The sequence below is a fragment of the Epinephelus moara genome, chromosome 1 (assembly GCF_006386435.1).
Source record: "Epinephelus moara isolate mb chromosome 1, YSFRI_EMoa_1.0, whole genome shotgun sequence".
NCBI lineage: Eukaryota > Metazoa > Chordata > Actinopteri > Perciformes > Serranidae > Epinephelus > Epinephelus moara.
The window spans coordinates 23,518,197-23,531,173 of NC_065506.1; the positions used below are offsets into that span (position 1 = coordinate 23,518,197).

At 40.3% G+C, this 12,977-nt stretch overlaps 1 protein-coding gene across 1 annotated transcript in view; it reads right to left on the reverse strand.

Annotated features, from left to right (window-relative positions):
* The window catches only part of LOC126393718 (uncharacterized), a 148,779-nt gene that overhangs the window by 30,320 nt on the left and 105,482 nt on the right, over positions 1-12,977 (reverse strand). The window contains exons 4-5 of the mRNA XM_050050024.1: positions 3,393-3,537; positions 460-535 (exon numbers count right to left, since the gene is read on the reverse strand). Coding sequence (XP_049905981.1) covers positions 460-535; positions 3,393-3,537 — 221 coding nt within the window. The remainder of the gene's footprint in view (positions 1-459; positions 536-3,392; positions 3,538-12,977) is intronic.

A 12,977-nucleotide genomic window follows, 5' to 3' on the forward strand; every position in this document is an offset into this window, starting at 1 on the left:
TGAATTGAACACTTGTGGTGATTGTTTGACTGGAGAAGTTTTGATACTTCTTGGAACTGGGCTATTAAGGGCAATACCTTAAGGGTATAAAGTACTGACAATCAGCCCTAATTATACGGCAGATACTGTACTTCCATTATGGAAGTACAGTACAGCCCATGATTATTACTATATCGGTATGGTAATAAGGGAGAGCTATATAACTATAAAAGAACGTACATTGCAGATCAGTACAGTGACCCCTGTGAATTTACAAAGTTTAAGAGTCAGAAGAAACATTACTTTTATGGACCTTGACATGTAAGAGTGGAAGCACTATGTTGGATCAGAGTCCCCTGTTGGACGTGATTGCTTTCTTGTTTCCCAAGTATGTACATACAGTGTGTGTAGCCCTGCCAATGTGAATGTAGATTGGACATGTGTGTGGATGTGTGTTGGTCAAAATGTAGTCACGCTGACCTGAGCTCTCCACTCCAGCTTATACTCCTTTTCATTAGTGCTTCATTCTCTTCCTCCAGGCGCCCTTTAACTGCAGCTGAAGAGGACATGACAGAGAGAAAAAGATGGAGATTATACTCTACCATGGCACATTACAATCCAAATCACACATTTACGAAACTTGAGTACAAGTCTTTAAAGTTGACATACTGTAAGTTGTCCACTGTAAGTGACTGAAAGCAGTAAGCGTTTCAAGTCTTTAATAGAATACAGTCTGGTTTGAAAACAATTTTACTGTCAATTCTTCGCCTTACTAAACACTTTAATACCGTCCCTCTGTTCCTCAGATTTCAATTTAGTTTCAGCTTAACTCTCTGATTTGTTTGAAATGCCATCTGCTTTGGCAGTAACCTTTACATGGTTGGGATGTTCCTATCAAATGGATGCAGTTGGCTGAAATTCATTAAGTGGTATTAACAGTTGATGATCAGAAAAAACAATCATGACATACTAGTCATGTATTTCTGAGCTTCTAGTACCCAGAAATTGTTTTGGCCCGGTAATAGCATGTGAAGGACCAATGAAGCTAAAAGAATAAAAGTTTTATTCTTTATAAATCAATACAGCCTCTTAGAAGACTAATTTTTAATAATTATATAATTTAGATTGAACATAGGCTTCAAGTGCACTTCAACAGTTGTGTGATTTACAGTACTAAAATTCCAGACAACCTGCCACCGAGCAGAGCAGTTTGCATCTATAGTACATACACAACTTGCCAAGAAACGGTCATAATTTGCATGATTACAGACCAGTTATTTATATCCTGAAGAACTTTGTTCCAGCTCTACGATATCTAACTTTATAATCACTGCACAAAACCAACAAGTCCTCTGAGGATGTATTTTTAATATTCATTTGTGCTGCTGATACTTTACCAGTGCAGGGTCACATGAGATAATGATCTCATGGGTGTTAATGCTGCAGTACAGCAGACAGTCCTCACTCATAACAATGAGTTTTAAATCACATGAGCTGGATGTTGATGGAGATGCTGAGTTAAAGGTGAACCTTTGGAGTTTGGTTGTCATTATAAACAATACCTTTTGTATTTGTCATTTTGCACCAAACCACATTATATAAAGTATCATTATAGGTGTACCACAAAGCACGATTCGAGGGTTACAAAAATTAACCTCGTTGGGATCTGTTTATTTTCTGATTTTTGGCTTGAAATCAGCTAAAAAGCTCCTTTCACCAGTCATCTCCTTTGGAAACAGTGTCACTATATAGTAAACAGCTCAGAGAATACTTTATACATGCAAACTTATTGAGCCATAACATGACATTAGTAATGCCACAGAACTAAGCTGTGCAATTAAAGTAGCGCCTACACATCACTTTGCGTTTTTTTTTGTTTTTTTTAAATTTGTTTGATTGTTTGTTTGCAAGGGGAGCCTACAGTATATCAGTGATGCAGAAAATCTGAGTAAGAATCTATCTTTATTTTATTCATTAAGTTGTTCTTGCTTTCCCTGAACTACTGAATGCGTTCATAGTGTTCTCTGGCTCATTTGCCCACACTGGCTCTAAAAGAAGCCTCTGAATTACATTGGTATGCTTGGTCCTGATTTGCTTCCATTTATAATATTCTTCCAAAGTATAAGTAGGCGGCATGGGATCGATCAATTTCAAGAGTCAAATGAAACACTCAACACATCATTTGACTATTTTTTTTAATGGGAACGTGCACAAAGCCTGAAGAAGAAAGCCTGGGTTAACAGAGCAAGCCGATAACCATCTTTGTGGTACCTGTTATCTCTGACTAGCTAAGGCAAAGACAGCTTGGCTGTGTTGAATCTGCTTCGTAGTAACACCTCTTTAGGCCTAACAAATATGTTGACTGCATTTCCTACGTATTCAACACATTACTCCTACTAACTCTTACAGATATTTGCAGTCTGTATAATGTTTATCACATTGTTCTCATTCTGATTTGGTGCGTGCATCCCTATAAAAACACAAGTTACAAAATAAGGGGGAACCTTTAATCAAAATATTGCTCTACAGTGCCACAAGTGGCCAAAAACTCCACAGGATATTTTTTAATTTGAAACAGATTTAATTAGGTTCAGGAACAATTTACAGTCGGCAGGTCCTGGAGAGTTTGAATGAGTATCAGAGTGGGTAAAAAGTGAGTAAAATGTTGGGGGATATTTGCGGGCAATGACATCTGGAGGAGCAGCAAGGAGACAGAGAAAATAAGTATAAATTCACACAGTGACTAAGGCAGCACTGAGAATGTTCCAGTCAACAATACTGAGAGAGTGCGAGTGAGATGACACCTCAGGCTCTCATTGAACAACACAAACAGAGTCTGCCCAGAGGCTTAGCAACAGGTGACACAGACACCATCAATCAACAGTCAGTGGTTCAGATTGGTCAGTGTTTTTTCCTCTGGGAAGGTGGCAAGCAGCATTTTTTCTTGAATATATGTCTGAAACCCGAGTCATCAATCATCAGAATCCAGGGTTTGTCTTGCCTGTCAATGTGACTAAGTGCCTGTTTGTCATACAGAACATGTTTGTCTGTTGACTCAGTGGACATACATCCCTGCATGCATCTGTGAAGTACACATTTTTCTTTCTGGGCAACATTTGTGCACTTACATGCATCACAAATGCCATAATGTTGAATTTTTGATCATCAGTTTCTCAGTCCTTAATGTACATATATACATTTTTACTGTGACGCCACAAGCTACATAATTCCAGATCAGATGGCACCAGCAAAACCATGTTCAATCAATATGAAGCAATGCTGGGATGGAAATATTTTAAATGTGCTTCTCAAAATACTACTCAGATTGAAATGCATTAATAGGGATGGGCGCATGAAGCATGATGAGTCTGAGGCCTGCTGGAAAACCCCGGGCCTAGCAGTGAGCACTGTACCTGACTCTGGAGCTCCTGGGCCTGCTGAGTCTGCCTCTGAAGCTGCTTTTGGTGTTGCTGCATGCGACTCTGTTCCTCCGGAGATCCAGACGGCTCTCCCGCAGTTCACGCAGCGACTGAGAGATCCTTGCTCCTGGATGTCCAGCTATTGAACCACAAAAGGAGGCAGGGCAGCGAGAGGAGGAGAAAAATCAATCCAGTACACAGAGCCTATCCTCTCTGCGCAGCAAACCTGCTCAGTCTGTAGCTGAGGCTAAGATGCACCATGGTTCCCCATCCTCCTGAGCAGAAGCTCGGAAATAAAGCCAACCAGAGGTCCTGTCCTGTCCTGTCAGTGGCAGGCCTCAAATCTGCCTGCATCTGCTAATTCTGTGTCAGAAGGACTGCTGAAGATAACGCTTAATTTTCTTGAAACCAAATTCAATACTAAATTGAAACAAATGTTTGCACAATGAAATCACAAACAATACACTTATTGTGATGGCTAGGATTATGTCTTTATTCAAATAAATAAATATATATCAGTTGATCAATAACTCTATGTAGATGATGACATTCAACACGGAACAAAATCAAAATCAAAATCAAGACTTGCACATTCAGGATTTCATAATTCTTGTTAAAAAAAAATTACAAATAAATCACTTTGCAAAATCTTTTAACTATAAGAACAGGATGAATCCAAATTAAAAACTAAAAATGACAAATCTCCTATTCAAAGACAACACAGTGTTACATCATGTGATAACCAATCATAGAAAATTTAAATATCATTGTTTTATAGAGGAAAAAAACAGGTTATACTGAAACAGTGCAGCTACAGAATACACAGCGATATAGTTTTGATATTTAGCAAACGGTGGAAAACACCGCTCTTGCAAAACTGGCAACAGTTGCCTGCACAGTAAGTGCGCCAACAATAATAAGCAGGCCACTAATTAATACTACCTCGAAGTGCTAAATCACAAGAGGGGACGGGATGGAGGGGGAGAGAGAGAGCCAAAGACGCTGAGAGAGAGAGGAAGAGGAGGGAGCTTAGGAGAAAGGAAGGGAGGACAGTAAGAGGAAGACAAACAGACCTATCTCCTGGTTCACTTGGACGGAGGCTTTAATCCAGTGTGCCAGATGCTGCTGCGGTGTCGTCGTTGCCGAAGGAATTAAAACCAGACAAGATGGAGACCCGGACAGGAACCAGGACAAACCACTACTAAACTATCTGTACACAGGCTGGCAAATACTCCATGAAATCAACAAAAACCAAGAGTAAAAAAAAAAGACAGTTATTTCCATTCCTGCCCTCTTCAAAGCACTGTGTCATCTCCATGTCCGTTTTTGCTTCTCGGAATAAGTCAAACAAAAGAGGCTGGCGGTTATTCCTGAATTAAAAATACAGATTATGCAGAAATCCATTTCACGGAATCGCTTAAAACGTGTCTCATCCGTTAGCACTCTCTTTCTGTATGCGATCCACACTGATAACCCTGGTCTTGCTTTCTTTCCCTCACAATCGCTCCCTCTCTCTCTATTCTCCCCTCCTAAACTGATCAATACTTCATTTAAATCATGACATTAGCACACTACTACTGGAAAAAGAGAGCGAGAACAAACACAAATGAGCTTCTAATGTTACACAGTAACTGATGTTAAATGTCCAAGGACTGTAAGATTACTCCAAAACATAATGTGAAAAACAAAGGCAGAAATATATGCAAGTGTGCGGGGGCTGTACTGCTGTTTTGATTTGAGCTCCTGAGCCTCACACTGATCAATACACATTTAAATCCAGACTGAGGAGAGCTATCACAATATCTCGTCTCATCAGAAAAAGGCAAACATGCTATCCCAATTATCATCTCAAATGACTAGTGTCGAGGGAACACAAGTTGGATGCTGATAGAGGCATATTTCATATTTATTCAGCAGAATTTTTACATTAGCACCTGAGCGCATAATTGCCTAATATATATGCACACTCACACTTTTATCTATTCACATAATTCACAATGAGCACAATCAATACTGCCCTCTCCATACTCTGCTCCACGCTCATAAAGTGCGTCTGCATTAGATCATATAATAAGCCGTTCAGAAAACCCCAAACGACACCGGCTAATTTCCTGGCGCTCATTGAAATTGCAAGCGAGAGTAACTGGCTAATCTTCCTGTTCGTCATTAAACCCGGATATTTACCTGAGCAGCTTGAGAGTCACGGGCCTGGTGAGGGAGCAACACATCTCTTTAGAGTCTCTGGATGGTCTCATCCCGCTGAGATAACTGAGAAGAAGCCGATCAGGTCAGGTTTTCTCCACTCGGAACATGGGTGAACAGAGGCGAGGACAGGAGAAAAGAGAGAAGAGAGAGGGGCAGACCGTGAGCCCAACACTAGGCGGGAAGTGGTGGAAATAGAGCCGAAGTCGATCACTCGGGGGAACATGCACTTACATATAGTCTGGCGCCAATGTCGACCAATGAGCAATTAGGCAGACAAGACTAAAGTTATTGATCGGGGGTTCAGGCTCTTTTCTCAGGGCTAACTAGCCTGCCTGAGGTTGTGTGATGGCTGCTACAGCTGTGGACTGCAAGACATGGAAAGGCAGTACAAAAGGAAGTGGGAGGAAGGGCAGGGCAGGTCTGTTTCTCCTCAGGCCTTGAGCTCTTGAGTTGGGCACTGGACATTATCATTTAGGCTGCTATTGATTGCCACAGGCTTAATAAGCCTTCATATCAAGCAGTCACTCACAGAAAGAAAGGCACTTTGGAGAATGCAAACATCCAATCAAATATATTATGGAAAGCAAACAGTCTTGGCAAAGCATCGATGACCGTAACTATGACGTTTTCGTTTCCAATTTGCAGGATAATAAGAGAGATTAATGTCAAGGAAGAGCTTGACAAAAGTTACGTCATACATAAAGAGCCAACAAGTTTAAATTAAGTTTGCAATTTAAGTTGTGAAGGTCAAGACAAGCTATAGATTTAGTGTCACATTGTCAACAGATATTATAATGCTGCAACGCATCCACTGTTAGATGACACCGCCAAACGTAAATGTTTTCGCAAGACCTACAAATTTGCTGTAGAGTTGCTAGAAGGTCAGGTCTTTCAGTTTTCATCAATGCTAACTAGAGCTGGGCAATATATCAATGTTATATTGATATTGTGAAATCAGAACAGATATCTTCTTAGATTTTGGATGTCATAATATTGTACGTGTTGTCTTTTCGTGGTTTTGAAGGCGGCATTACAGTAAAGTGATGTCATTTTTTGAAGATCAGTCTATTTCAGCTGCCTTTAACCACTTGCTATTAAAAATCTCATTGTATAATTATTTGTGGTTGCAACAACAGTCAACCCTATAATATCACTGCAATATCGATATTGAGGTATTTGGTCAAATGTATTGTGATATCTGATTTTCTCCATTTAGCCCAGTCCTTACCATTTCCCATTGCTTCCAAGACTTAAGCGAATCTAAACATATGAAGTGTGTACAGACAATATTATTATTAGTTAGTATGTTTTTTTTCCATCAATCTTTGTACGACAGAAGAACACATTGTAGCTTAGTGTAGCAATACACCTGCTTTGGCTTCGTCTTGCATTGGAGGGTTAACTTCTGAGGAAGTGTAAGCCAACTTGAGCTACCAACACGTAGCTTTTAGTGATGTTACGATACCAAAATTATGACTTTGCTATGATACTAAATACTAAATACGTCAATACTGATACTGAAATGATATCATGGCAAACACCTAAACGTCAGGAAATGAAGACTGAATAAATTACACTTATTTAACTTACATCTGAGGGCATAGGTATGATGTAATTACACTGAACACTGAAGTATAAACTCAACACTTATTTGAAATAAAAGATCCAAGACTTTCTCTATGCACACAAGGCTTATTTCTCTCAAATTTTGTTCTCAAATTTGCCACGTTGTGTTTTAGTGGGCACCTGCACCTTTGCCTTGATAATCCATTTACATGACAACGAGGCGTGCAGTGCGACATCACGTCTCTTTGGCAGAGTTGATCAGGTTGTTGATTGCATCCTGTGGAGTGTTGGCCCACTCCTCCTTAATGGCTGTGTGAAGTTGCTGAATACTGGCAGGAATTGGAACATGCTGTCGTTCATGCCGATCCAGAGCATCCAAAATATGGTCAATAGGTCACTTGTCTTGTAAATATACAGGTCATGCAAAAACTGGGATGTTTTCAGCCTCCAAGAACTTAGTACAGGTCCTTGCAGCAAGGGGCCATGCATTCTTATGCTACAACATGAGGTCATGGCGATTGATAAATGGCATGGTACTGGGTCTCAGGATCTTATCAAAGTATCTCTTCACATTCAAACTGCCATCAAAAAAATGCCCATGGTCGTTGTCTTTAACTTATGCCAGCCCATACCATAACTGCACTGCCATCGTGGGGCACCTTGTTCACAACTTTGACCACCTGCCAATAGGATGCCATACAAACTGGCTGCCATCTGTTTGGTACAGTGTAAATCAGGATTAATCTGTGAAGAGAACACTTCTCTAAAATGCCTGATGCCATGAAAGGTGAATAGTTGCCCACTGTGACAAACTGTAGTCAGGTCAAGACCCTGGTGAGGATGACCAGCATGCATCCTCAGCATTGTTACATCAGTTTGGTGGCTGGTTTCAGATGAACTTCAGGTAAAGATGCTGGATGTGGAGGTCCTGAGCTTGTGTGGTTACACATGCTCTGTGGTTGTAAGGCCGCTTGGCTATACTGCCAAAGTCACAAAGTGACACTGGAGACGGCTTATGGTAGTGAAATAAACATTTAGTTCACAGTCAACAGCTCTGGTGAACATTCCTGCAGTCAGCATGCCAATGGCATGCTCCATTAAAACTTGCAACATCTGTGGCATCGTGTTGTGTGATTGCACATTTTAGAGTGGCCTTTTATTGTGACCATCCTCAGGCACACCTGTGCAATAATGCTGCTGTTTAATCAGCACCTTGATATGCCACACCTGTCAGTCAGGCCGATGGATTATCTTAGTAAAGGTGCAAGTGCTTACTAAAACGGATTTTAACAAATTTGTGAACAAAATTTTAAAGACATAAGCCTTTTGTGTGCATAGAAAAAGTCTTGGATCTTGACTCTCCCACTTAGCCTGCAGGGAGTGGGAGTAGAGCACTGCAGAGCTATAGACTGTATAGAATAATAGCTTTAGCTACCAAGACTTCACCTATTGGTTTGTGGACTGTTTTGAAGCCTCGAGTTCGGCATTTTGGGTGTCACCATTTTGGTTTTGAGGAGCAAGAAGTGACTATATTCTGATGAGGGGTTTGAGCTGGGGTAGAGCGAGGGGTGGATCTGACTCATAGGCTGTAGCAACACCTTGTGGACAGCCTGACACTCAAGCAGCCCGCCCTTAAATATGCATACCTTTAGGCTTCCATTAAAGGTAAACAGGTGAGTTACATAAAAATGTACCCCCTGCACAGCTGTCATGGTCGTTGAAATAAGCTAATGAGACCAAAAACATTTTTTGTGCCAGGCTGTTAACATGTTTATTTCTGCTGTAAAGTTGGGAATTTTAAAATCAGTGTCTATGGTGACATACTCTGTTTAGGAGCCAGCCTCAAGTGGCCATTCAATGATCTGCAGTTTTTGACACTTAAATGTTGGCTTAATTTTTCATCATGGGAGGTTGCCGCTTGGCTGTCGCACATCATTGCAACTCATGGGGCATATGGCTCTCATTAAAATACTGAAATTCTTAAGCAACCCAATTACCAGGACCATGTTGGCATTGTATATTTCTATAAACTACAGATATGTAACATTTGTACATAAACATGTAGCAGATATTTTAAAAATTCATGTTTCTTTATGTTTCAACAAAACTGTTGTTATTATGTTTTATGTTATGTTTTGGCACAAAACCTACATGGTGATGGTCTCAAAAAGATCATGTTTTGGTTTAGACTTCTGGTTTTGGTGCCTCAGTCACGGCTGGACAATGGCAACAATGTATTACTAAAAACATCTGGTGTTGTTGTTTGTTCATATTTAATAGCAGCTGCAGCTTGGAAGCCATCTTGCCTAGGTATGACGCCATCCACTATCCCTTCCACCTTCAGATGAGAAATTCAGCTCATACACATGTAATCTGAACTATATTACTTTAAAAAAACATGATATACAATGTATGAAACAATGTAATGTATGCAGAAATGTACAATACCAACATTTTCCTCTGGCGACTGGGCTGCCTGTAAAGGAGCTATATGTAAGAAATCTAAAGCAAATAGTCGTAAAATCATCCTAATATGTCAGAGAGACTAAGGAATAATGTTCATATAACATACTGATCTCACAGACAACAATAGTACAGCCAGAATATTCGCATTTAAAAAACATTTTTACAGTCTGCAAATCATGTTTATGTTTTGAATTTGTGTTTTGGCCTGTTGCACCACCAACCGCCGTCTACGGTTCACGCAGTCAGTAGAGTCTCAGCATCAGTTACAGTTACGACTGAGCTACAGCAGCACGGCAAGCAGCATTAGCAGTGTCCGGGTACATAGCATTAGCAGCTGGCTCCTCCTCAGCTGTATCCCGGCAGCAGCGTTAGCAGCAGAGAAGCCGGACTTGCTCGAACGGTCCGCTGGAAAACCGAAGATCAAGGACGCGGCGACGCAGCCCTGCCACGGCAGCCGCCCGTGAGCAAACAAATCAGTCTCCAGCGTGCCTCTGTCCAGCAACCTCGAATCTGTAGGGGAGGGGGGGCGGACACAGCTCACGGCAGTATTTTGAATTTGAGTGCAGTAACCGTTTTGGCCACATTCTTAATTACAGCGCCTTTAAGTACAGGTACTAATAAAACGGGGCGTAGTACTGTATTTAACAGCATGGCATTAGGATACATCTCCAGTATCAATAAACTGTATGGTTTAACACTAATAGCTCTTTCTTTTTTGATTTAATATGCCATTGGCTGGCTCTCCCATCCTGCTGTATTGTTCTCTATATAAAGTATTTGATGCACTACATGCAAGTCAACCATAACCACGCTGATTTGGGTGTTTACCTGCTCTGTTGAGTTTGTCTTCTTTCTTATGAAATTCCGGTATACAAAACAACAAAAAGCATACTGCAGCAGCACACGGTCAGTACCTCGTATTGTTGAAAAGAAGTCTAAGATACAATATATAAAGTAGTGTGAGAATGAACTTGATGTGAACCTTCGTCACCAAATGCATCAAAACATAAATTCTTTAGAAAGAACACCTTCACAGTAGCATGTGTAGAAAAGAGCTGTTTACCAACTGCGCAAAAACAGAGATGAGTCACATGTGACTTGCATACACAACAGTGTACTATAGCATGTGTTCTTTCACAGCATACTGCATGTGGATGTGACATGCTGGTAAAAAGTGTTCCAAGATCCATCTAATGAAAAAACACAAAACATCATTTAACCTTTAAGGGAGGTTTGAGTGCAAAGTGAAAAATAGATTTAATAATTCCTTCCTGTTTTTCTTCTTGAGAGCAGAAATAAAGGATTTATATAACAGGACCTATCTGACAAAGGTTGGCCCATCTCCCTTTCAGGCATTTGATAATCACATATTGTCTAATGTTCGCATTATTTTGTCTAGCTGCTGCACATGCCAGGGACATTATTTCAATTCAAAATCATCAAACACTGCATTTAAAGAGTGACTGTTCTAGGAGGTAACGTAAAAAGAGTTGCTGTTTCTAAGTATCTCCAGCTCTTGGCCACATTAAAGGTTAGTTTCTGTTAACCAGTCATTTTAGCAGATACAACTACAGTGTTCATAATGAAGAAGATGCAGAGAATGCTCCATACGTACACGCCAAAATGAGAGAATTAATGAACAAGCATTGTGTTCAGAGGCAGTGTTCTTCCCTTTTGCTGTGGCCTGTGCCTTTATATGCAGTCCTTTCTTGTGTTTTGAAAATCAATTCTGATATTTCAAAAGAAAGAGGCATGATAATGAAAGGGCACATAAAAAAACTCTCTCTGAGGCGATTGCTCATTCCTCACAGCTTCCATTGCCTCTGCATCAGAAGGACACCTTTAATATTTGGACTTTCCACGTCACTCTAGGCTAAATCCCTAGCAACCACCATAGCAACATACTCTGAGTTCAACGTGAAATGCATGGCAAGTTCCCTGCCGCCACCAGCCAGAGAACAAAAAGGGGAGAGAGAAAAAGAATCAGAAGAAAGAGACAGATATGCTTGAAAGACCAAAATTAAGTGGAGCTGAGAAGATATAACGACACACCACAGAAATACTCATATCAGTAATCACACACGATTGTGTGTGTGTGTGTGTGTGTGACGTATGCCAAATGAATCACAGGACAAACTATAAAACATATACCTGACACAACATATGTGTAATGCAGGCAAAGAACCTGGTATCCTGTTCACATATGACATAGATACATACAATAGCCTCTTTTGATGACATAGCATATCTCATGTGGTAAAATACATGAAAATGTAAGGATGAAGTACATGAATAAATATGAGTTTGTGCAAACATATAGGCAATTAGTCACTACATAGCTTAATGAATGAAAACATCTTTGACATGGATGAAAAATAACTATATGGCATCATTTGTTATCAAAACCTCAGTAAACACAATCAAACCAACGATTATGCATTCATTAATGCACCTATCATTGTTGTAATGACCCTGGCAACACATCACAATATTATCCTATCAAAACTATGCAAAAGTCTCAACTCTGGAATTCTGCCCACCCATCTTTATACATTTCTGTGACATTTTCCAAGCTGAAGTATTGCTTTCCCTACAACTATTCTCATGTACAGCTAAAAACAAAAGCTCATTTTTACACAGAGATCATGCGATAGAGCCGCTACGAAGTCCCTTCTTTATGCTGGTTTTGCATTTTTACACAGAACAGCAGCATCATCATGCCCCTCCAATAGGTGATTTTAGATAGCATGGCGGCATCACAGAAGCAGAAGAGGCTTGATGGGCAGGACATGTGACACAACAGTGTTGACCTCTAGTGTGACATGTAACATGTCGGCAGCACTTTATAAACTAAACATTGGCATTAACATGGCAATAACAATCATTTACTGATCTCCTCCTCTGTGTGTAGGGTAGGGAACTCCTGGACCTCATTGTTTTCTCAATTCCCATTTTCCCAATTTTGACCGATATTCATCTTCTTTGAGATAGCTGCTAACTGCTATCAGCCACATTTTAAATCTCTTGCAGTAGGTCGCACGTGTAACACTTTGTCAAAATGTCACACCCGTGCCACATGGTTTGGTGCTTTTACTAGTGCCAATCCCGGCTGAAAGGCGAGACAACTTTGTTCCCCCAATTCCACGATTGTGCCGTTTATACAGAACAGCGAGGTGGCATAACGGCATGAAATTCCCACTTTGAGGATGCAATGTAAAAGGGGCTAAACAGATAGAGATAGAAAGAAAGAAAAATGCTTTCCTTCTTAAATCAGCAGCATCTGTTATTATACACATATGACTATTGTCACACATGTATACTGCCAGATATTAATACATACTT